The sequence below is a fragment of the Gekko japonicus genome, unplaced genomic scaffold (genome assembly GCF_001447785.1).
Source record: "Gekko japonicus isolate JY-2015 unplaced genomic scaffold, Gekko_japonicus_V1.1 scaffold292, whole genome shotgun sequence".
Classification (NCBI taxonomy): Eukaryota; Metazoa; Chordata; class Lepidosauria; order Squamata; family Gekkonidae; genus Gekko; species Gekko japonicus.
Window position 1 is genome coordinate 1,631,172 of NW_015173131.1, and position 25,126 is coordinate 1,656,297.

At 50.3% G+C, this 25,126-nt stretch overlaps 1 protein-coding gene across 1 annotated transcript in view; it reads right to left on the minus strand.

The window, feature by feature from the left end:
- The window catches only part of ACOX2 (acyl-CoA oxidase 2, branched chain), a 58,932-nt gene extending 34,530 nt beyond the window's left edge, over positions 1–24,402 (minus strand). The window contains 4 exon segments of the mRNA XM_015422120.1: positions 907–1,058; positions 4,449–4,611; positions 11,696–11,874; positions 24,228–24,402. Of these exon segments, the coding sequence (XP_015277606.1) occupies positions 907–1,058; positions 4,449–4,611; positions 11,696–11,855 (475 nt within the window). The 5' untranslated portion in view covers positions 11,856–11,874; positions 24,228–24,402.
- Positions 24,403–25,126: the final 724 nt, after the last annotated feature.

The window sequence follows — 25,126 nt, forward strand, 5'->3', positions numbered from 1 at the left end:
AGCTCTTGTCAGAACTATGGCTTGCCCAAGGTCATCCAGCAGGTGCAAGTGGAGGAGTAGGGAATCAAATCCGGTTCTCCCAGATTAGAGTCCGCACATTTAACCACTACACCAAACTGGCTCTCTGGTCACCACACCTCAAAAAGGATATTATAGCATTGGGAAAAATGCAGAAAAGAGCAACTAGAATGATAAAAGGATTGGAACACTTTCCCTATGAAGTAAGGTTAAAATGGTTGGGGCTCTTTAGCTTGGAGAAATGACATGATCGAGGTTTATAAGATTATGTATGGGATAGAGCAGGTTGAGAAAGAAGTACTTTTCTCCCTTTCTCACAATTCAAGAACTCGTGGGCACTCAATGAAATTGCTGAGCAGTCGGGTTAGAACGGATAAAAGGAAGTACTTCTTCACCCAAAGAGTGATTAACACATGGAATTCACTGCCACAGGAGGTGATGGAGATCCCTTCCCCTCCCCACAACAGACACCCTGTGAGGTGGGTGAGGCTGAGAGAACTCTGACACAAACTGCTCTTTCAGGAACAGCTGTGACAGAACTTGTGACTGACCCAAGGTCACATCAGCAGGTGCAAGTGGAGGAGTGGGGAATCAAACCCGGTTCTCCCAGATTAGAGTCCGCACACTTAACCACTATACCAAACTGGCTCTCTCTCTGGGAAGATACATCTGTTGAGTATGTGGCAGAACAGGCCTGGGGCAATTGATGCACTGGCTTCTTGGTGCTTGGGGGGGGTCAACAGTGGGAGGGCTTCAGGGGTCCTGGCCCCACCGGTGGACCTCCTGATGGCACCTGGTATTTTTGGCCACTGTGTGACAGAGTGTTGGACTGGATGAGCCATTGGCCTGATCCAACATTGGCTTTTCTTATGTTCTTATGAGACTTACCATGTCCGAGTTCAGTCTGAGCATACGTCCCTGCAATGTAATGCTTTTCTGCCAAGGTGATCCACTTGGCGATCTGCTCGTCCGTGCCCAGCCCCAGAATACTCTTCATAAAGACGTTGTGCACACTGAAGGCCAAATCATCACCAAGTGCCCTGTAACAAGGACAGACAGGTTAGGTTACAGACACTGGCCCCAAACAAACAGTCTACAAGGTGATCCTAAAGTTGGCCCTGATGGGGCTGGTTACACTCCCGCCTTTTTAGTGGCATCTCAGCAGCGCCTTTCAATTTAGCAACCGTTTGTCAATCTTGTCTCTATGAGAAGTGTTCTTGCATGCTGCCTGGGTTTGCAAAAATGTTTCTCACGTTAATTGTTACAAAGCAGGCAGGAATACTCTGCTGTTCCATGCCATAAGAACAGAAGAGTAGCCAGAGGTCATTTCGGGGGGGATTGCAGTTCCCCCGGGTGAGGTGGGGGGGCGGGGCACATGATGAAGCCACACCCCCTGCTTCCGGCCGCCCCACTTCCGGCCCTCATTCAGCCAGGAGGAGGCAGGAGAAGAGGGAGGGTAAGTTGCTTCCTCCCTGCCTCTCCCCACCCCTGCCTGCCTGGGGCCAGGGAGGGCCTTCGCGGGGCTTTCTTGCACTCCCGCCGGCCTTGCAGGTCCACCGCCGGGCCCCTCATGGGGCTCGGCAGTGGAGCTGCAAGGCCGGCGGTGGCGGCCGGGACCATTGGGGGCGGGGTGTGTGGCCTTATGACACACTTCCGGTGATGTCAGGGGGTGTGGCATATGCTAATGAGTTATGCTAATGAGTTCCCCTAGCTCTTATTCTACGAAACGACCCCTGAGAGTAGCCATGCTTGATCAGATCAATGGTCTGTCTATTCAGTCCAGCATCCTATTTCCTGCAGTGACCAGCGAGATGCCGCAGGGAAGCTCACACACACATATGCCCAACTCATGCCCCAACATGCCTTGTAGATTGCTTCGCTGCTAAGAGCCAATGATGAAAGGCAGGGGCAGAACAATGTGCAGCACAACATTGCACTGCACATTGGGGTTTACCTAGACATTAAGGGGGGAGGGAATAACAGCAGCCCATGAAGCCCTAACGCTTATTGTGTTTAGATGTAGCCCTACTCAAGAGGAAAACAACTCTGGAATGCTCTTATGCTTTGAACAAAGGCCTGATCTGCAGAAAACAGTGTTTTGGCGTACACACCTTAAAAATGTAACCTGTGAAGGCAGCCCAGTAAGGGGACCTGCAGCCAGAACTTAACCAGGCATGCCTGTTGGTGCCAGCCTTTGGCAAGTCAAACTGTCAAACCAGCTTATCTTCTTATTACAAAACTCATACAAAGAAGAGCCCTGCTGGATCAGACCAATAGTCCATTTGTTTGTTTATTCAATTTCTGACTTGCCCTCCCTTACTGATGTAGGCCTCAGGGCAAGTAACAACATATTATAATAATACAATCATAAATTAAATAAAAACAAATTTAAAACACTACTCATAATAAACAGATGGCATGTAACAATACAGTTTCACAAGGGGGGAAAATTGGTCATGTCAGCACTGGGGGAAGGCCAGAAAGACGAGAGAGCAAGAGGAGGACCCGTCAAGAGAGAGTTTTTATTTTCCACTGCCAAGAGCCTCGACCCCCAATCCACCGCCAGTCAGCTGGCCCGTGAGGGGAGCCCCACCCCTGAGCAGCCCTGTCCATGCTGATGTGTCCAGAGTGATGACATCCTCCAGAGGTGACATCATCGCACAGGGAACATTGCGGGGGGATGCTCTAGCATTGGGGGAAAACTCCATGGTAACCTCTATGAGGCCTCTAGAACTGCACAAAGTACTTCAGGTGCTGCTTGACCAATGCAGTGTACAGTGGGACTATGACATCTTGCAATTTGGATGTTATGCCTCTGTTGATACACTCCAAGATATAAATCTTCAGTATAAATTGAGTATAAATGGGAAATTTTCTCAGTGGAGGGTGGTAAGCAGTGGGGTACTACATGAATAAGTACTCGGTCCAATGCTTTTCAACTTGCTCATTAATGATTTGGAGTTGGGAGTAAGCAGTGAAGGGGCTAAATTTGCAGATGATACAAGGTTGTTCAGGGTGGTAAAAACCAGGGGGGGTTGTGAGGCACTGCAAAGGGATCTGTCGAGGATGGGTGAGTGGGCGTCAACGTGGCAAATGGGGTCCAATGTGGCCAAGTGCAAAGTGATGCACATTGGAGCCAAAAATCCTAACTATAAATACACATCGATGGGGTCCGAACTGGCAGAGACTGATTATTTATAAAAATATTGAAAAGTACCGGGCCCAGAACTGAGCCCTGTGCCTCCCCAACTAGATACCTCCCTCAATTCAGGTGGAATGCCACTGACAACTACTCTTTGAGTGTGGGTCCCAGACTCCATAGGGCTTTGAAAGTTAAGACCAATACCTTGAAGTTGACCCGGTATTCAACTGGGAGCCAGTGCAGCTGGCGGAGCACCGGTTGTATATGTGCTCTTAATGGTGTTCCTGTAAGGACAAGTGCTGTTGCATTCTGGACCAGCTGGAGGTTCCTGATCAGTCTCAAGGGTAGCCCTGCATAGAGCGAGTTACAGTAATCCAACCTGGAGGTGACCATTGCATGGATCGCAGTGGCTAGGTCGAGGGGGGAGAGATAGGGGGCCAGTCGCCTGATCTGGCAAAGGTGGAAAGATGCCTATCTGGCAACATTTGTGATTTGGGCCTCCACAGATAAGGAGGCATCCAAAATCACACCCAAGCTCTTCACTGCTGGTGCTGGTATTAACAGTGCCCCGTCAAGAGCTGGGAGTTGGATCCCCAATCCTATTACCCCTCAGCTCAGGCACAGGACAACTGCCTTTGAAAGAGTTCGTTTCAGTCGACTCGGATGGTTTAATTTAGTGCTCTCCCTTTGTCCATTCTATCTTCACAACAACCCTGTAAGGAAGTGGAGGCTGAGTTCACAGCTGCCACAACTGGGACTAAACTGACATTTCTGAACAGATTTCAAGAAGTTGTTCCAAATGGATGTCATTACAGTAGCCCAACCTGGATTTGACCAGAACATAGACAGCAGCAGGCAACTCTAAGCTTTTCAAAGAATGGGCATCACTGGCCAATTAGCCCAAGTTGGTTAAAGGTCTTTGTACCACAGAGGAGATCTAGATCTCCATCTGGAGTCCACCTTATAACAGGCAGAACAAGGAATGGACCTCATTCAAAATAGGCAGTCCTCTCATTCCTTGTTTTGCCTCCCAGTTCACCAGGTGCAGCTTCTAGTAAAAATGATGCCTTCTATGCTGTAAAAAAGGAGGAAGGTATGGATCCGATCACCCTCCACACTCTTGCTGGGGGTGGTCAGCTCTTACTCCTTGTAAGCTCTCGCTTTCTCTCACCTAGTACAGTTGAAAACAGAAGTTTTAAGATGGCTGATATAACTTTAACAGCATGAGGGGTGGGTTTGGGGTGGGTTTTTTTTTTTTTTTTTTGAGGTGGGTGTTCTTCCACAGCACCTGTAGCAATATTTCTGTTCAGGTCCATCGACGGCCCATCCCATTTCTTCTGTCTTTTTGGAGAGGTAAAGTGATCTTCTGACGGCACCTTCATATCTCTCATTTTGGCTCAGGAAGTACTTGTTTTCTCTGCTAAATTCTGGGTCGCTCTGGAGAACTGCATCTACAGAACATGTAACAGGGTTTTTGTTTTGTTTTATAAATAAGGCCATAGCACAGGAATCTCCCTCTGGCAAGCAGACTTATATTTTTCCAGATCAAGATGGGTAGCCGCGTTAGTCTGTCCGTAGCAGTAGAAAAGAGGAAGAGTCCAGGAGCACCTTAAAGACTTAACAAAAATTGTGGCAGGGGATGAGCTCTCCTGAGTCACTGCTCACTCCTTCAGTTATTTGCACAGACATTCACTGGGAGCTCTACAGCAGGAAGTGCCCCTACTTCGGGTTGGCTCACAGGGTAAAGTAAAATGCTCCTCTGAACATTTCAAACATTTCAAATGCCCGTTCCCCTCTCCCCATTCAAGTTGTTCGCCAGGGTCCTGATCCCATAACAAGAGAATTGGGGGGGGGGGCACTTAGGGCTGCAGTGAGGTCAGGAAACGAGACAGTCATACTTTGCAGATGTAAATCTCTTCTGCTAACAAGAGTTTCTGTTAGATCCAAGCCCTGGCCTGATTCTGCATGACAGGAGGCCCTCTACTTTTCATCCCAGGATAACTCACTTTGAGCAAGTCTCATTGAACTGAGTGGACTTACTCCTCCACAAACGGAGAAACAGGGACAACACTAGAGATCAGAAAACAAGGACTGTCCCTGTTAAATAGAAGTAGTTGCCACATATGCAACTTGCAGTTATGTTATGTCCGGCTGAGTTTCAGAACCAAGTCAGGGTATTTCTTTAGTCTGGCAACGAAAAACCCTCAGCTGTGTTTGTAAGTCTTTCCAAGATTCCAACAGGAAACTCGGGAAAATAAATCAAACAGTGTAACTAAAAAGTTAACCACCCTTGACGACCACTACTCTAGTTTCAAGACTGACAGTCAGCATTTTGAACTGAAATAAAATTTGACTTCTACGACAAGGAAACACAGAAACTCTGTGCTCATAACGAGCTAATCCAGCCACACTGGTTCCAGGTGGTTTAATTTACATGCAGCGTGCTACACACAAGCAGGATCAGTACCAGAGCCAGGAGGCAACATCAAGGGAAGGCCTCTATGGCCTGTTGTTGGCTCTTCAGAGGAACTGGCTGGCCCCTGCGTGAGACAGGATGCTGGACTAGATAGACCACTGATCTGAGCCACCAGGGCTCTTCTTATGTTCTTATGATTTTAGGAGTCTTCATGGAAATGCCCTCATTAGCCCCTTAGGCAAGACATGCAAACAGAAGATAGTCCTGCAGCACCTTTGACCTACTACTATGCTCCACGCATGGAGGACTGGGTCTTTTGCTAGGTTTGGGCCCAGTTCTTTGGACCAGGCTCTGAGAGCAACATTTCCAAATCTCAGCATTTTTTTCTGCAGAGAGGGAAGGTGGCAAGGGCCAGGTGAATGATAGTGAACAACAATAGGAACCACAAGAACGGATAAGAACTGGAACCACTAGTAGGTCTCTGCCCAAAATTTCATTTGGTTCCCAAATCCTGTGCATAGTGCCTGAGGGTTTTTAACAAAATATTATTTAATTATGAGGACTAGAAGATTTCTGTTAGCAGTGATAGAAGATTCTTATGAGGTGATTCATGTAATCATTTCAATACATTACAATTCCTCCCCCCTAAGTTAAGCCATCATCCCAATTGTTTTATTATTTACAAACATGCAATCAACCTTTGTACATCAGTTATTCCAACAGTATTTACACTCATAGTCCTTCAGATAAGTCGGCATTTGCCGCGAACGCTGGGACCTGCGGAGCGGTGCAGGCTCCACGGGCAGACAAGGTTGTGGGTCAGAGTGGGGTTCACTACAGCCTGGATCAGGCACAGACTCGACTGGGATTTCAGCCCCGCACACAGGGTTCTGCCCTGACTCGGGGACAGTACCGGGCCTTTCGGTACTCACCGCCTGCTCTGGGGGTGTCCACTCGACATCAGGGGATTCAGCCGTCGGAGAGTCAGCGCTGTCCCTAGCCCAACGTCTCCTTAACTGATCTATGTGGCGCCGCCATATTCGACCGTCAGCTAACTGCACCACATACATTCGAGTACCCACAGAGTCGGATATAACCCCAGGAAGCCACAAGTGCCCGTTTGCATAATTTCGTGCGAAAACCTTGTCCCCTTTTTCAAACATGCGCACCTTCGGTTGCGCAGTGGTACGCTCGGACTGATCTTCTGATAGGTCTGGGTGCATACGGTTCAAACGGGTCGTGAGTCTCCGCCCCATTAACAATTCGGCCGGACTACGGCCTGTAGCACTACAGGGGGTGGTGTGCTGCAGCAAAAGAAAGGAGCCCAGCCTCTGGCTCCAGTCCCCTTCGTCCATTTTACCCAGGGCCTCTTTGGCCGTCCTGACCATCCGTTCGGCTTGGCCATTAGATGCCGGATGGAAAGGGGCCGAAGTCATTTGGCGTATGCCATTACTCGTGAGGAAGAGCCTAAATTCCTCAGACACAAATTGAGGCCCGTTGTCACTGACGATGACGTCAGGCAACCCGTGGGTGGCAAAAAGTCGGCGGAGCGCATGGATCACAGCAAGTGATGTGGTCGATTTCATATGCACGACCTCCAGCCATTTGGACATAGCGTCCACCACAATTAGGAACATTTGCCCTTGGAGAGGGCCAGCAAAATCTATATGCAATCTGGCCCAGGGTTTACCAGATGACTCCCAGCCTTGGGGTGTAGCTTGTGGGGGATCGGGTCTGACTTGCTGGCATTTGGGACACCCTCGTACCCATTCTTCGATCTCTTTGTCCAGCCCCGGCCACCAGACATACCCTCTGGCCAACGCTTTGGTGTGTACCATACCGGGGTGACCCTCGTGCAGCGACTCTAACACTCTCGTCCTGAGTTTGTCAGGAACCACCACCCTGTTCCCCCATAATACACAGCCCTTAGAAATGGATAGTTCATTTTGACGGCTTTTGTAAGGGCCGAACTCCGGTTCAACGCTTCCAACCGGCCACCCCCTCCAAACCCAGTTTAATACTCGGGACAGCACGCTATCCTTGGCCGTGTGTGCTGCAATGTCCCTGGATGATACCGGGGGTCGAGGAAGCTCCTCAATTGCCAAGACCTCACAGGCGGGGGCAGGGTCTGCGCCAATGTCCGGCACCGGGCACCGGCTGAGGGCATCCGCATGCCCAATCGCTTTCCCAGGCCGGTGCTCTAAGTCAAAATCATAAGCCTGCAAAAATATCGCCCATCTAAGCATGCGTGGGGACATGATGTTTGGCAATTGCTTATCGGGCGCAAAAATCCCCAGTAGCGGCTTGTGGTCAGTGACCAGCAAAAATCGTCTGCCAAAAATAAAATCATGGAACTTTTTGACAGCCGCTACCAACGCCAGACCCTCCTTGTCTATCTGGGCATAGTTCCGCTCTGCCGCAGATAGTGATCTAGAATAAAAAGCGATAGGCGCTTCGCTCCCATCAGGCATCAGATGGCTTAAAACTGCGCCTACTCCAAACGGTGAAGCGTCAGCAGCTAACACCAGGAGCTTGTGTTCATCATAATGCGTGAGTACGGCATTAGATGTCAGCAGCTCCTTGACTCCCACAAAAGCCTTTTCCTCGGCCTGCCCCCACTTCCATTTTGCCTCCTTGTGCAAAAGCGCGTGCAAAGGGGCCGCCACTGATGCCTTATGCGGTAAAAACGCATGATAAAAATTCAGGAGTCCTAAAAAGGATTGGAGCTCCTTCTTACTCACCGGCCTGGGGGCGTTTTGGATTGCAGATACCTTCTCATCCGTGGGGTGGACTCCCTCTGCGTCAATGCGAAACCCCAGGAAGTCCACACTTTCCACCCCGAGCGTGCATTTTGAGCGCTTAACTCTGAGGCCGGCATTTTGAAAACGCCTGAGGACCTCTTTAACCCGGTCCAGTAGTTCCTGTTCAGACCCGCCCGCAATCAGCACGTCGTCAAAATAGGGCACTGTGCCAGGTACCCCCCTTAGTAGACGTTCCATGAGGCCCTGAAAAATCCCAGGTGCTACGTTGACCCCGAATTGCAGCCTGTTCACTTTAAAAGCCCCTTGGTGGGTTACAATTGTTTGGGCCTCGGCAGCCTCCGGGGTGACAGGCAACTGCTGGTATGCCTGGGCCAGGTCAAATTTGGCGAAAATCTTGCCACCCCCCAGGGAAGCCAAAATGTGGCTTATTACCGGGACCGGGTACGAATGTTGCTGCAGCGCCTTGTTAATCGTACATTTGTAATCGGCGCATAGTCGTATGGACCCATCTGATTTGACAGGGGTTACGATCGGGGTCTCCCATTTGCTGTATGGTACTGGCTCTAAAACCCCTTGCTCAACTAGTTTGTCAATCTCTTTTTCCACCTTATGTTTGAGAGACACAGGTACTTTCCGATACTTCAACCTAATAGGTTTGACTGACGGATCTAAGTCAAACGCAACCGGGGGGCCCTTGTACCTTCCCAACCCTTCGGCAAATACATCAGGGAACAGGTCGTACAGCATGCCCCATTTATTTTCAGACATCCTGTTAATCCCAGAAATACCGATGCCCAATGGCTCAAACCAATCTAACCCTAGCAGGTTAACCCGGTCTCCCTCTGCAATCAGGAATGACAGTTTAACACATTTCCCCTTATACTCAACAGTAACAGAGTCCCGTCCGGCCAAGGGAATTCGGTTGCCCTGGAAGTCGGACACTCTGGTTCCCGCAGGCTGGAGCCGCCGCCGGCTTCGGTTCGGGAACAACTGGCGCCAGGACGCGGCAGAAATCACCGTCACGGACGATCCTGAGTCCACCTCCATTGTACAGGGTCGGCCGTCGAGGAGTGGAGTCACGGTGATCTTGCCCTGGCTGCTGGTGCGATTTACGGCCGATGCGCTCGACAAGGTCGCCGTCAACTGGCAGCTTGCTTCCGATGCTGAGGAACGGGTCTTGCCTTGGGTGCTGACTGGAGTGCCCCTCTGCGCTGACCGGTTGTTAGTTGAGGGATCCTTCTTCGCTGATCTGCAGACTCTGGCCAGATGACCACGCCGCCCACACGCTCTGCAGTCGACATCACGAGCCCAACAGGAGCCGCGCTGGTGCTTCCCGCCACAACCGGAGCAAGGCTTGACGTTGGTAGTCTTCGCTGGGGTCCGCTTGCCTCGAACCGCGTTGACGTCATCATCCGCGTCTTCGCCCTCGCTGTCTCGTTGAGCGTGTATACTGGGCTCTGCCACCCGCTGGCGGACCTCCTTCGTGGACTTCTCCGCTGCTTCCGCGGCCACGGCCTCTTCGTAGGCCACTGCCCAGGTCAGGGTGGTGCGGGCGAACAGCCTCTGTTGCAGCCTTTCATCTTTGAGACCGCAGACGAGACGGTCTCTGAGGGCTTCCTCCACGTTGTGGAAATTACATGGCCGTGCGGCTTTGCGAAGGGCCGCCACGAAATCTGCGATGGTCTCGCCTCCGGCCTGGTTCCGCTTGTAAAAAGCGTGCCGGCAGGCGATCTCCGACGGTTGTGGAGAATAGTGAGCCTTAAGCTTCTCCGTGATGTCAGCGTAGGTGACAGTCTTTATATCAGTTGGGGCCACCAACGACCTGGCTATGTCGAAGGTCCCCTTCCCGCAGGAACTCAGGAGGCATGCTCGTTTCTTCGCCTCATCGGTGATGTCGTGGGTCTCCAGATGGAACTCGAACCTGGACAGGTAGGAGTCCCAGTCTTCTGAGGAGGGTTCGAAGCACTCGAACTTCTGGCTTCCAGCCATCGGGGGAGACTTGGGCACCGGAGCTGGTGGCGCCTCCGCCGGATCGGCTGCTGTGCTCTGCCCGCTTTCTTCCGAGTCCGAAGTGTGGATGTCCGCAGGGCTGCCTACCTGCTCTAACATCCCACCTTCGTCGCCAATTGTTAGATCGCGCTAACAAAGGACTCGTACAGTGATTCAGCAAGTGATTCAGCTTTATTGGAAGTAACGAGCAAGCACTAACTCAGTAAGAAACCAGAACAGAAAACAGTGGGAGCTTATGCTCCTTTTAAACATAACCGGGCTAATGTAGCCACGCCTATTTACAAATAACAACCAATGAGATTGCTAGAATAAAGACCAATGGGAGTCTTTCCCTCCTAGGGAATGGTATCGTTCTGATTGGTCGCTGTTACGAAGCGACCAATAGGAAGTTTGCTCAGAGGAGCCCTGGTCTGGCTCGAAGCTTAACAGGGGAGTCCTATGAGGTGATTCATGTAATCATTTCAATACATTACACTTATAAATCACTTGAACGCAAAAAAGCTGCCTTCTACTGACTCAGACCCTTGGTCTTTCAAGGTCAGTATCCTCTAGTCCAGAGGTGTCAAACTCATTTGTTACGTGGGCCGTATCTGACAGAAATGTCACTTTGTCGGGTCGGGCCACGTGTGCCATAAAACATAATGCCAGTACTGGAGATATGAAGTGTATAAATGACAGCAGCTCGTAAACTCCGAGCTGGTGTATTCTCACTGCAAGGCCCCATGGGCTGGGAGGGGAGTGCAGAGAAAAACCCACATGGGTGGACTGGAGAGCCAGCAATGCGGCACTGGGCACATTGCTTGACTGCTGCAGATGAGGTTGCTCTGTCGTGACGAAGCTACAATTGGAGTGGCTTAACCCACTCCCCGCCCTGAGCAGTCTCCTGTTCCCTCCCTTGCACCAGTTGCTTGTGGGCCGCATAAGAGCTCTGTTGGGGCCGGTTCCAGCCCCCGGGGCCTTATGTTTGACACCCCTGCTCTAGTCTGACTGGCAGCAGGTCTCCAGGGTTTCAGGTAAAGGTTCTCCCCCATCATCTACTTCTTGATTCTGTTAACAAGAAATGACCACCTAGGACCTTCTGCATGCAAGTCAGGAGCTATACCACTGAGCCACAGCTCCTTAGCACGCATGGAATACAATTCCTCTCGTTTTAACTTCTAGCCTTTGGTTGTTGCCTTTCTTTGCTTGCTGCTGCCATAAATCAGAATTACTCAGCTTGAAAAATATTTTCTGGCGCATCACTGCAAAGGAGAAGTTAACTGGCAAATGTGACATGAAGGAGAGATTGGGGCAGATCCAACCACAACATCAAACAGACACTGAGCTCCTCCATATACGCTTACTTACCGACTTTCCGCCGGATCTGGGTGTTTTCAGCACCTCCATCCAGTATGTTGGTAAGCCTCTCTACACTGAAGGAGGCGGTTTTCCTCTCAACGCCAAGATCAGGGTTAACATCTTGTCCAGTGGAACTCTGGAAACCTTTACTGACATTCCGCAAGGCCATTTTGAAAGTTCAGGGAACACTGAGAAAAGCAATGACATTGATTAGGCTGTTTCATTGTTTCATTGTCTTATCTGAGTGTCTTCTGATGCCTTACAAGGAAGAGGAAAATCACTCTAAAATATAGAAAGAGGACTAGAGAAGGACCAGGACTGTCACAAATTGTGAAGACAACAGGATTATAGGTTTGAAGAAGTGGTGGAGTTTCTCGAGACAGAAGCAAGTGAAAACTGGCAGGAGAAAAAAAAGAAGAAGAGGAAGGTCGAGAAATAATTGCATAGAAAATAAAAGTAGATAAAATGCAAGGGCCCTTGGTGAAATGGAAAAAGGCTGGTAAAAGATTTCTTAGCATCTGGACTGGAACCCACCAACCAATTGCAGCCACAAACTGTGGACTACCAACTCCTTGGTTTTTGAAGTCTGAAAAAGGAAGCAAGAGGTTGGATTTTTATTTTTATTTTTAAAGTCAGGGTGGTGTAGCGGTAGGAGTGTCGGTGTAGGATCTGGGAGACCCAGTTTCCAATCCCCACTCTGCCATTGAAGCTTGACCTGGGGCCAGTCACACACTCTCAGTCCATCCTAATTCATCTGTCTCCCTTCAAGCTGCCACACAATCTTAGAATTTGTCAACGTGGTGACCAGACGCTGGACAGCGGGAGACACAGAGGCAAGGCCTGAGAGAACATGAAAGGGAAAATGGGAGTCCTACCCCTCTCAGTGGGCAATTCCTTACAAAAGGGAAGTGGTGGGGGCAGGCTACCCTGAGAGTAAAAGAAAAGCCCCTCCAGGTGATAGAAACACCCAGGAGGACAGGGTGGAATAGGGCCTGCAGACCAGAGCAGGCATGTTCCACCACAATTGTTAGGATCTCCTGGCTATACTACATACAATGCCCAAATGATAATTATTAATTACTAGGAATAAGGCCTGTTGTGGAAATAAATACAACAAGCCCTAGAAAGAGGTTCTGGGTTGGTGCCCTGGCCTTGGGCACTCAGCATCAATTTGCTGTGGTGACCTCAGCAGGGTATAATGATATAGAGTCCAGGGGAACTGATCTCTGCCATCTGGAGAGCAGTTGTAATTCTGAGTGATCTCCAGCCCTCATCTGGAGATTGGCAACAAAGGTTCCCCAGGAGGAAACCGCTGGTTTAGAGGGTGAAGTCTATGGCATTGTACCTATCTGAGGTCCCACCCCTCTTAAAACCCCACTCTCTCCAGGCTCCACCCCTCAAATCTCCAGGAATGTCCTAACCTGGAGTTGGCAACCCTATCCCAGCTAACCATCAACCTACTTTTATCTGCCCCTCTGACTTCGGCTTTTCATCTCCCCTACCCCCACCTGCAACCGAGGAAAAGTGCAGTCTTTCTCCACAGTGGGGACCCAAGCAGGAGGGAAGCAGGGCCAGTGCCAGGGTTTTTTGCACACAAGGCAAGGCCCCCTCCCCCCCCCCCGGTGCACCCACCAATTTTCAAACATAAATGCATTTTAGGAAGAATGAAAAACACAAAATTTGAACAAGTAGTACAATCTTTGATTTTCTCTCTCAAACAGAAAAACACAAATCACAAAACATTTTGAAAAATCCTGTTAACTGATGTCCGGGATGTGCCAAGCCAGACAGATGCCGGAGCAGGCGCTCTCTGCTGGGCCTGGCAGAAGGCTCCCTTCTTGCTCTGTCTGCAGCCAAGGAGAGGAGTGGCAGGCCAGCAACCACAAGGCTCTTCCTGGAGAAGGGCAGGGGCATGTACTCCATCTGGGAGGTGCTGGTGAAACAGAGGAGCCCGAAGCCCGCCTGGTCACCTCGAGATTGAGGCAGGCCCAGGAGGCGAGCTTCTCCCCATGCTCCCCCCACCATCCTGGAGACAGATAGAGCATGCCGGGAAGTTACACTCCGATGCCAAGAAGTCACCAGCCTGGCCAGGGAGGGGGGCACCCCATGCAGCACTGCGACAACCATCCCAGAGCATGGATGCACGTGCCAACGAGGAGGAGGCACCAAGGGAAGGACCAGGGGGGCGGGCAGCCAGTCAGCCAAAGCCAAAGCCCTTGTTGTGGGTACTGGCTCTGCTGAGATTGACCACTCCTCAGATGAGGAAGAGGCAGGTAGCAACCCAGCCTCCTCTGGAGTCAGCCCAGAAGAGGAACCCTAAGGGAGAAGAGACCCCAGCAGCTGCACAGGAGGCGCAGCCAGAAGAAGAGACTGATCCAGAACCTGGCCCAGCACCAGCAGTTGAAGACACCCCGAGGCCAGAATCCCCACCTAGTTCTGAGTGCCCCAGACGCAGGGCACACCAGAGGCTGAATATGCAAGAACAAAGGAAGAGTGCCAGGCTGCAGCTCTTGCAAAAGCAATGGGAGGAGTTGTGAGTCTTGGCAGATTGACTCCCAGGGAAGGGAGGACTTGTTCATAAACACCCCATGCATATGCCTCAGCACGGTAGCAACCGTGCATGCTCAGATCCGCACCTGGCTTGTAGCAACCTCTCCTTGCTCCTGCAACCTTGCATTGATTTCCCGGCTCTCTGACCTTTGGCTCTGTTATTTGACTTGATTCCGGACTATGCCTCTATTTTCCAGTGTGTGGCAACTGTGATAACCAGCTGAGCCAGTACAGCTTGCTACCACTCTAGGCAACTGCCTAACTTGGCTATATGTATGGGCCGGCCCTGGAGGAAAGCAACCTTAGTGCTTGGGTCCCCACTCTGTGCAATGACGCATAGTCCATCCTGCAAAGCAGCCATTTTATTGAGTGGAACTGATCTCTGTCATCTGGAGAGCAGTTTTAACTCTGAGTGATCTCCAGCCTTCACCTGGAGATTGGCAGCAACGTTTAACCAGGAGAAAATGACTGCTTTTGAGGGTGGAGTCTATGGCATTTTATTCAGCTGTGGCCTCTCCCCTCCCCAAACTTTGGCTTCTGTAGACTCCACCACAAAATCTCCAGGAATTTCCCAACCTGGAGGTGGTAGGCCTGGAAAGGGCCTCGTGCCTTTGCCTTTTTACTAACAGAACCAGGCTTGGTTGTCTAGCAACAGCCACTGAGGGAAATGTTAGCCCCACAGGAACCAAGCAGGAGAAGTGTCTTTGTCAGGAGAGACAGCCATTTTGGCAATTTATTCTGTCAGGGAATGGGGCCAGGCTGGCAGTGGGCGGGACAGAAAAGCAGACCCAGCCCCCAGCCAGTGGCACACAAGTACTCTTGAGTGGTGGTTGATGGGCCAATGGCTGATGGAGCGCACAGCACAGTCAACGGGAGAGCTAGAAAGTGACAATACGTTAGGGCTTTTATATATATCAAACTATTTGTCTCCTTCTATTACTGTCCTATGCCAGAGGGTGAAGACTTTATTGTTTTGTCTAGCATACCCTCAGTAAAGGTTATCAGCTCTCCTTCTAGCCGTGTTTGTCAAGGTCTCAAACCTGGGTCCCTCTGAGCCACTACCCCTTGGGCAAGCACTCAGAGCTGTGGTTCCTCAAGGAACCAGACCGTGGTAAAATATGCAAAGGTTTATTAAATACTTTAACAAAATATGATATCACTAGGCAACACAGTGTCTACTAGGGATGGGCATGGACCCAAACACCAAGCTAGAATCCAGGCCGAATTTTGCCTTTTTCTATGCTCAGATGGACCGGCTCGAAGGTTATGTATCTGGTGCCCCGAGTGCACGAGCTTCTCCTGCCCAGCTCGGAAGCATTCAGGCACTTTCATCAGAGAAACCCCACCCCTGCAGTTTCACGCGGAAAAGCAGGTGTGCGTGAGACTTTCCAGCTGTTGAGGGACCAGTATCAAGCATCCGAGGCTAACAGGCATCTCCGATTTCGTTGTACTATGTACAATGACAATAAAGTATATTACTACTATATTTCCAATTAAAGACGTCCATCCTTCCCTTCGAATGTGAGGGGGTGTGTATATTATCAGCAGGCAGCACGTGACTGTTGTTTGGTTCACGTTGGATTCTCTGTGAGTCTAGTGCTCCTTTTGTGTGTGGAAAAATCTCGTGCTGAGCATGGTGTGGGGGGGAAATTTACTGGGGTTGCTGGGTGGGTGGAGAAACCTGCTGGATCTCCTGGCATCGATACAAACTGCCAGATGAAAAGCCTCATCCTGTGTCTTTTTCTCGCCTGCCTTCCCTTGCCTGAGTTCCAGCAATGCTTTTTCCCGTCCCGTCTCTTTCTTTGATTGGGGGGGGGGGAGAGAATGGGATTTGAACTGGTTTACTTTTAAAATACGTTTTTGGTTTGACTTGGGAAACAGGACTCCCCACCCCACCCATCTACCCACCACAGCCAGGCAGTCGGACCACACTACTGGGTCCCTCCCAGGAGGACTGAAACTTCTATGTTTACTTATGTGTCTCCTCCCCCGTGGGAGAGGGTGCTACCAGGCTGGTCCCCAGCAGGGGCCCTGTCCGGGGGCTGGGACTCCCCACCCCACCCGTCCACCTGCCACAGCCAGGCGGTCGGACCAACCTACTGGGTCCCTCCCAGGAGGGCCCACACTTCCATGACTACTTACGTGTCTCCTCCCCCACGAGGGAGGGTGTTACCAGGCCGGTCCCCAGTGGGGGCTCTGTCCAGGGGCTGGGACTCCCCACCCCACCCATCCACCCACCACAGCCAGGTGGCCAGACCACGCTACTGTCTGAAATCATCGCCGGACAAGTCCTCCGGAAGCAGATTCCCGGGGGGCACTGGACTTGTGGGGCACATGGAGGGCCACCCCAGGGACGAGCTGTGTGAGGACATCCCACTGAAAAGCATTGTCTCCTTGGGGGTCTGGTGGGCATATCGAGGACAGTGAGCTGGAATTATGCTGAGAATTTGGGCCCCTGCTACCGCCCAGGGTTTTTTCTTCATCCAGACCGGTTCGCGAACCAGTTCACGAACTGGCCACAGTTCGGCTCAAGAACCGGTCTGGGAATGGGGTCAGTTCAGTTCAATTCGGTCCAGGGCAAAATCTGGAAAGTGCCTATCCCTAGTGTCTACAATCCCGCAGCAAGAAAATAAGAAAAGCTAGCTTGTCTAATACATCAATATCTGGTATTAAATGGCACACCTTTTAGAACATCAAAGTCCAAGCTAGATGCTTAAGCATGGTCTACAAAGCAGTCCATCATGATGAGGCTTAGCATCATCAGAGCCACAACCCACTTGAATCTTGAAGTTAGCCTGGCTTCCCTCTTGTCTATGGCTTAATGATTTTTGGACATCTGGCACCAAGTGGTCTCCCAAACCCAATCAGGGAGCTTGCTTGATGGAATTCTCTAGAAGATGATGACATCTGCTCCTGCTTCACCCCTCCCATCTAGTTACAGAACTGAACACAGGTTCCCGGGATTAGCCAGTTACCACATTCTTGAATCTGGCTTTGAAGGAGATAAGGATGGTGTAGGCAGGGAGGCCCAATTACAGACACCTGCAAGTCGGAGCAGGCCTACCAATATTCACGTCAACCCTTGGGTGGGGAAGAAATCAAGGCGCTTTGCCTCACAGTGTTTTTAATTGATATTTCTTTTTTTTTAGAATGTAACTGTATTTTAATTGTGTGCTTTTTTTAATGTTCTCTACCTTGTGAACCCAGATCAGGTAGAAATGTTTTAAATAATAATAATAATACCTCAAAGGGTGGATGTAAGGATAAATTGGAGGAGAGGAGAATGATGTTAAAGGTAGGGTTGCCATCAATGCTCCCTCTAAACTGTGGAGTCTTGTGAGCACAAATTCTACTTTGTGAGCTCCTGGCATTAAAGTTGTGAGCAAGCAATTTGGCTCCTGCATAAACTAGTTTACCCTGGAGCCATCCTTCCTGAGCTAAGGCAAAAATGTGTGAGCCGGAGGCTAAAAGACTGTGAGCTAGCTCACACTAACTCAGCTTAGAGGGAACACTGATTGCCATATCCCTCTGGCCACCGGCAAGGGATGGGGGGGGGGAGTGGCCAGATCCAGGTTGGGGATGGAGCCTGGGGAGGACGGGGACCTCAGTAGAGTACAATCCCATAGACTCCACCCTCCAAAGCAGCCATTTTCTCTGTAGCCTGGAGATGAGCGCTAATTCTGAGGGATCCCCAGGTCCCACCTGGACGCTGGCATACCTAGCTAGAGGAGAACAATGGGTCCCCACTGTGGAGAAAAGGGGGGCATAAATGAAGCAAATAATAAATAATATCTCATGGGTTAAGGGACAGTGCAAGGAGGGGTAAGTGGGGGTACGCAGTGAGAGAGGGAATTGCTGGAAATGGCCATCACCTCTTCTGCCAAAGTGCTGCGCCATCAGAGCTCCACTTGATACTTCTGCAGGATTCTGTGCCTAGTAATGATTATTCTTCAACCACCTGCATATCACCTACTTTGTGCTGTACTTGACAGACACTCTGTTGCAAAACTCAGACCTTTGCACTTCAGGGTTACAATGTACTTGTTACACCCTCTTGCACAACACGTTACACATCACGTTGCCCAGGGGTACAAGTGTTAGAGAAGCCAACGTGACATTTCATCTGCCAAAAGGAGGACCTCCCCTTCCTTTCATCCGTAATGAATGCAAATGTTCAAATTTAGTTTTTCAATGAAGATTTTTCTTTAAAATCTTCCTAATGAACAAACCACTTACAATGCCATCTTTAGATCCTCAGACAGCTAAACCGAGCGGCAGCAAGGAGCCTGATAACGGGAGAAGCAGTCAGCTTTCCCACCGACACTATTTCCCTGATCAGAAATGGCATTTCCAGGAGGTGGGGAGGGAACACCGCTTGGGAGCGGTGGCGCAGGCAGTTCAACGCCTGCATTAACAACACTAGTGAACAGCCACTATGGCTGTTCGAGACCCACCGCGGCCGGGGTGAGCTCCCGGCCCAAATCCCAGCTCCCACCCACCCAGCGGCTCGAAAGCGTAACCGCAAGTAGACAAATGGGTACCTGCCCTAGGTTGGCAGGGGGCACCCTCCCTCCTGATGGTGTGTGCCAGGAGTGTTGTTGGCGGCGGCAGCGATACGGCGGCAGAGCAGAGGCGACCCGTGGATGCAGCGGCAACGGTGACCGGATGGAGGCGGAGCTACGGCAGCGGGACGGCGGTGTGACGGCGTGACACTGCAGTGCGGCAGAGCCTAAGGGACAAAGGCCGGAACTGCAATCGGGAGCCGCCACGCACCGGAGGAGTCCATCAGGAGCCTGCCGGGAGATGTCATCAACCCATCCTAAGGCGCCAGGAAGAAACAACGGAAGCCCGCCCGTGGAATACAACAGGACCGCACTGCTCGGGTGTCGATAGGTAGCCCCTTTCCCAGTCGAATTGTGGCCCTAGGATAGGAACTAATTAGGCACTTAGGCCATATACCTGTAAACCGCCCAGAGACCCTCGGGTAAAGGGCGGTATATAAATCGAAGATATAAATAAATAAACACATCCTCAATATGGATAGCTGTCTTTTCTCCCTACTGGGGTTTAAAGCAGACTGCGGGTGGGAGTGGGATTTCTGATCTGGCAAATGGCACAGGGAAAAGTCCCCCCCCCCTGGCCACCACCTTTCTCCATGCTGTTACCCAGATCTATATGCCTGGCTACCTTCTGGAGCGCAACAGAACAAAGTTTGAGTCTAGTGGCACCTTTAAACCCAACAAAGTTTACTTCTGGGTATAAGCTTTTGTGTGCATGCAACACTTCTTCAGACACAATGAAACAAGGCTTCCTCAAGGCTTCCTCAGTCATTCCATATAAGTAGAGAAAGTGTGTGTGTGGGGGGCTAGCTGCCAGTAAGGGCTAATTAGAGTCAAGACGCATAAGTAACTGAGCAATACGTATGGCTAAGATTGGATTAAAGCAGTTGGTGAGACCTGTGAATAGCAGCAAATTAGCATACAGATAATAAAAGAGTTAACAGATGTGAGAACTAAGTTTGAGTCCGGTGGCACCTTTAAGACCAACAGAGTTTAATTTTGCAGCTCAGTTATACATCAGGGGATCTGAACTATGACGTTCTGCCATACCTTTGGAGATTTAAGAGGATGCTGTTACTGATTGCTCCCACAAAGTTGCTTCCACAAAGTTGAGGGTTCTCCCTTCTGCATTCATTCTCAGGATGCTCCCAGAAGAGTGTTACGATCAGGAAGTAAGAACCTCCTGGTGGTCCCCGGCATGAGAAAGATCTAGCTGACCTCACTGGTAGACCTCCTGATGGCACCTGGTATTTTTGGCCACTGTGTGACAGAGTGTTGGACTGGATGGGCCATTGGCCTGATCCAACATTGGCTTCTCTTATGTTCTTAATATCCGTACCCTGAGGAATTTGTTAACTTTCCGCAGGATATATAAGGCAGAGACATTCCACCAGGCATTTAGTTGAGGACAGTAACAGGATAGCATGTAGTCTGGTACTCTCATATCCTCCATTCTCTGCAAGCCCCCGCCCCCCCGGGCTCGTGGAAGCTGACATTTCCCTTGCCATCTTGGAATTGGATTGTTTTATTTGTTGAAATATGTCTTACGTATTTTATTGTTGGTTTTAATTTTATTTATTTAATACACCTTTGTTGTAAGCTGCCCTGATGCAGGGAAGGGCGGTCTAAAAAAATCCAATTAAATAAATTAAATAAATAATTGCCCCTGCAGATGCATTCAAGTTGGCAATAGAGCAGCCACATGGTAATTTTATGCACACTTTCCTCCATCAGCCACCATTTCCCCTGTATTTTTCCCCTACTGAGCCACCAAAAGGCTATTAAAGCAACACCACGGTAATGGCTGTAACATTATAGTGCTACAGTGCGGGAAATTGAAAGCATAAAGAGAAGGCTGATGGCACCAATGTGCTTGGGACTGTCTAAAACATTCACCTTCCTGTCCAGGTGCCATCTTAACATACCTGGATTTTGTTCTTTCAGAAAAAAGTCATAGAGTTAGAGTTGTCAACCTCCAGGTAGCACCTGGAGATCTCTCACTATCGTAACTGACAGGGGTCATTTCGCAGAAAAACAGGTGCAGGGGTGCATTAGCATAACTCATTTGCATATGCCACACACCCTGACATCACCAGACGTGTGTCAGAAGGCAACACCCACTGCTCAGGCTCCACTGGACTGTTTTGGATTGCTAGCTATTGGGGGGGGGGAGTGCAGATCTGTCCTCACAGAGGAGGGAGAGCTTGTACCTGAATAAAACTTGGTCTTAAAGGTGCCATTGGACTGTTTTGGACCAGGGGGCTGGGGGGGGGGGGCTCTGCAACTTACCTGGCTGCTTCTTGCTCTGACTGAGGGCTGCTGGGAGCAGGGGGTGGGGCTTGTTGCACGTGCCAGCCCCCTGGTCTCTTTACTGCTGGAGCTCCGCTCCTGTGCGCTCCTGCAGGAAATGACCCCTGGTAACTGATCTCCAGATGACTATGGTCAGTTCCCCTGGATAAAATGGCTGGTTTAGAGAGCGGACTGTATGGCATTATATCCTGCTGAGGTCCCTCTCATTCCCAGGCTCCACCCCCCAAATAGCCAGGTATTTCCTAACCCAGAGCTGGCAACCCAAAATTCATGATGAAGCAAATCTGATGAAAAAGAGAGTACGGAGGACAGGGAAAACATCAATGGTTAGAGGATGATGTCATGTGGTTGTTCCCCAAAACAGCACACCGGTTTGGAAGCAAAAGGCCCAGTCAACCACCTGTGTGCAGAAAGCCATGGGGGTAAATATTCCCTAGTTATCCTATGTCACATGAGCAGCCTAATCTCACGTGGTTATACCTACTTCAGTGGGGCTCACTCCCAGCAAGCTCAGGTTACTTCCTCTCCTCCTTTTATTTTGCACTGGTTGCAAATTTTGTTTTAATTGTAGACTCTTCGGCCAGTGACCTTGCTTTTTGACACTGTAAAGCTCCATCCACATTGATGTCCTCCATACAACTAATGGTGAGCACTGGGCATTGCATTTCACCCTAGGAAGTATCCCCTTGAACTCTCTGGACTTCCTTCTGGGAAAAAAAACATACATAGGGGGATTTCTTTGGCTGTCAAGTCACAGCCGACTTATGGCAACCCCGGCCCCGGCCACACGGCCAGGAAAATGCGGGGGGGAAGCGTGGCTGTTTGCCCCGGGGCAAAATACCACGCTGCTGTGGGATCAGACGTCCCGGCGAGGTCCCGGCGAGGTCCCGTTGTTAGGGTGGAGGTGCCAATCATACGAGTATCCGCACCTCCACCGAGAGCATCCGGCTGATGGGAAGGGGACGGAACAAGCCGCCACCTCTGGGAGGGCTGTGCACAGCCCACTCTGGGCAGCGTCCGTGAGTCATTCACAACGGGGGGGGAGGGGGGAGCACCCCACCAGATCCCCCCTCCCCACCAGCAGCCCACCCGCCCTCCCTCCCCGGGACATGCGGCCCGTTCTTCGCCTGGCCGCTGCCACTCACCCCCATCGCAGCCCCCCGTGGTCCTTCCTCGACCCCCAACGACGCCGCGCATCTTTGTGCGCATGTGCTGTTGGGCGCTTCTGGAGGCATGAGGGGGGAACAACCCGGCGGGCGCCGGATGCCACGGGAATCCAGCAGGGACACGATCAAGCGCCCACTCTTGCCGCGCGGTTCCCGGAAACTAGTACCTCGGAGGTACTAGTTTTTTACTGCGAGTCTTCGGAGGGTACTCACGGGTCAGCCACAGGAGCTCTACGCTCCCCAGATGTTACGGTGAGATCGCACCCGGAAAGTCCGCCTATCTTCCGTCTATGCAGCGTGGCTAATGCTCCGTGTGACCGCAGCCCCCATAGGGTTTTCAAGGCAAGAGGCCTCCAGAGGTGGTTTACCATTGCCTGTGACCCTGGGTTTCTTTGGCGGTTCCCCATCCAAATACTAACCGGGGCCAACCCAGTTTAGTTTCTGAGATCTGAGTCTGGGCTAGTCTGGGCTAGTCTGATCTGGATTAGATCAGGACGGTTAGCCATGTTAGTCTGTCTGTAGCAGTAGAAAAGAGCAGGAGTCCAGTAGCACATTACAGACTAACAAAATTTGTTGCAGGATATGAGTTTTCATGAGCTGCTGCTGCTCAGTTCTTCTGATACAGATAGGATGTGATAGATTCAGGCGGGTAGATTCATCTGAAGAAGAGTGCATGCACATGAAAGCTTATATCCAGAATTAAGCTTTGTGGGTCTTAAAGGTGCCACTGGACTCAAACTTTGAGCTAGAATGTGAGTCCACCTCTCCTTACATCTTGGAGAGTGGAGTGATTTCAGAAGCCAAATGACAATAGCAGGTGAATGATAATAGTAGGCAAAATTGGATTAGGTGTGATATGCAGAGGGATGGTAGGCAGTGTTCCCTCTAAACAGTGCATGTGAGCAGCTGCTCATTAAAACAGGAAGCCCCACTCAGCAGCAATGTGGAGCCACACAGGGTCTTGCACTACCCATTGCTCATTATACAATTACAGCAATTATATTCTGCTCAGGATGTGAACTGCTCTGCTCAGTGGGGGGGGGGAGGCGGAATTAGAGGGAACATTGGTAGTAGGCATGGAGAAATCAGCATTGGTCTCTATTCAGTCCAGGAGGATGCATTGTTTTGAGCTTCAGCAATATCTTCCTCCCTCTATACTGGATAAACAGGCCAGTCCCTACGACAAAGAATAAATGGACATAAGTCTGACATTAGAAACCAGAACATTCAAAAAACAGTGGGGGAACATTTTAACCTTCCAGGACATTCAGTTGCTGACTTTCAAGTAGCAGTTCTCTAACAAAGTAATTTCAAAGGGAGATTAGTAAGAAAGACTGCTGAATTGCAACCAATAATGAGGCTCAAGACAATGCATCCACCTGAACTGAATCAAGACCTAGGTTTCCTGTCTCATTACCAATACCAATTTCTCCACACCTGCTATCCCTCTGCATGTCACACCTAATCCAATCACACCTGCTATTGTCATTCAGCATCTAAAATCACTTCACTCTCCAAGATATAAGAACAGATGGACTCACATTCTAGCTATATCTGAAGAAGTGAGCAGTGACTCGCAAAAGCTCATATCCTGCCAGTCTTTTGGGCTGGATTAGGCTATGGACAATGAAATCCAGATTTCAAACGAATGTTTTAGAAAGCAAAGAACTGGGAGCAGAGAAAGAGAGAGAGAAATTACAAGACACTCACAGAAAACAGGTTTTGACAGTTTGTAGATCCTTCATACCCCAAACTCTAAACCACACGTTAACATGCTGCATTAAATGTGACCATAACCTTCCACATTTAAACTCCAGCCTACAAGAATAAATAAAGAATAATAAAACCAATATTTTATTCCAGCACAAATAGGCCTAGGAGCTCATTTTTTTCAACTATATAATGGAAGAACGACCTTTACAGCCCTGGCAGTCTTTAATCGGAAGCAAGGCTTACCGAAGTTCAGTGGAGTTTACTCCCACGGAAGCGTGCAAAAGGTTGCAACTCCGGAGACTCAACCTGCGAGTAGGTGCTCTTTTGCAGAAGACTGCGATTTCATGAACTTCACGATTCCCTTTTGACAAAGCGAGCTGACAGCTTGGCTCTCGCTTCTTTCAGACTGACTGATGCCCCGGTGATACAGCTGGGAAGGGAAGCAATCCTAGACAAACGTCTTCCGAAGTGAATCCTACTTTAGCCAATGGGACTCCCTCCCAGAAAAAGCGCTTTTAGAACTGCGCCCTTTGTCCCCTTACACGCGCGCCAGTCATTTATAAGGGCAACGCACAAAACCACCTGACCTGCCCGCCGGCCTTCACAAAAGGTGCTGCCGGAGAGCTTCTTCGGAGTGACTCGAGCAGGTACGTCCCACATGCAGCCGCGGAGAACTACGTTGCCCAGCTCCCTTTGCGAGGCGGCCCCAGAGATTCGGAGCCGCACACGCCCACTACCCCCCGGTTTCCTGCTTCGATTGGTCGCTCCGTTTTTACACGGTGATGGGGCGTGTGGGAAAAGTAAGGAAGTGTCAGTTTGCAAATATTAGGAATGAAAAGAGTCGGGGGGGGGGGAGGGTCTTATGACCGGAGGTGAGGCTTCGGGACAGTAATCTCACCAGCTTTATCGTGGCCGCAAACTGAAGCGCGTTGTGTACTTTCTGCTTATAAAAGAATGCGACGTTTTCTGGTGGGTTATAAGGGACAGATCCAGGAACGATGGGTTCTCATGTATTTACTAAGGCTGCGATCACACACACTTAACAATCCACTTTCAGTGCACTTTCCAACTGGGTTTTGCCAGCTCAGTAAAACCCAGTTGGAAAGTGCACTAAAAGTGGATTATTTCGTGTGTGTGATCGC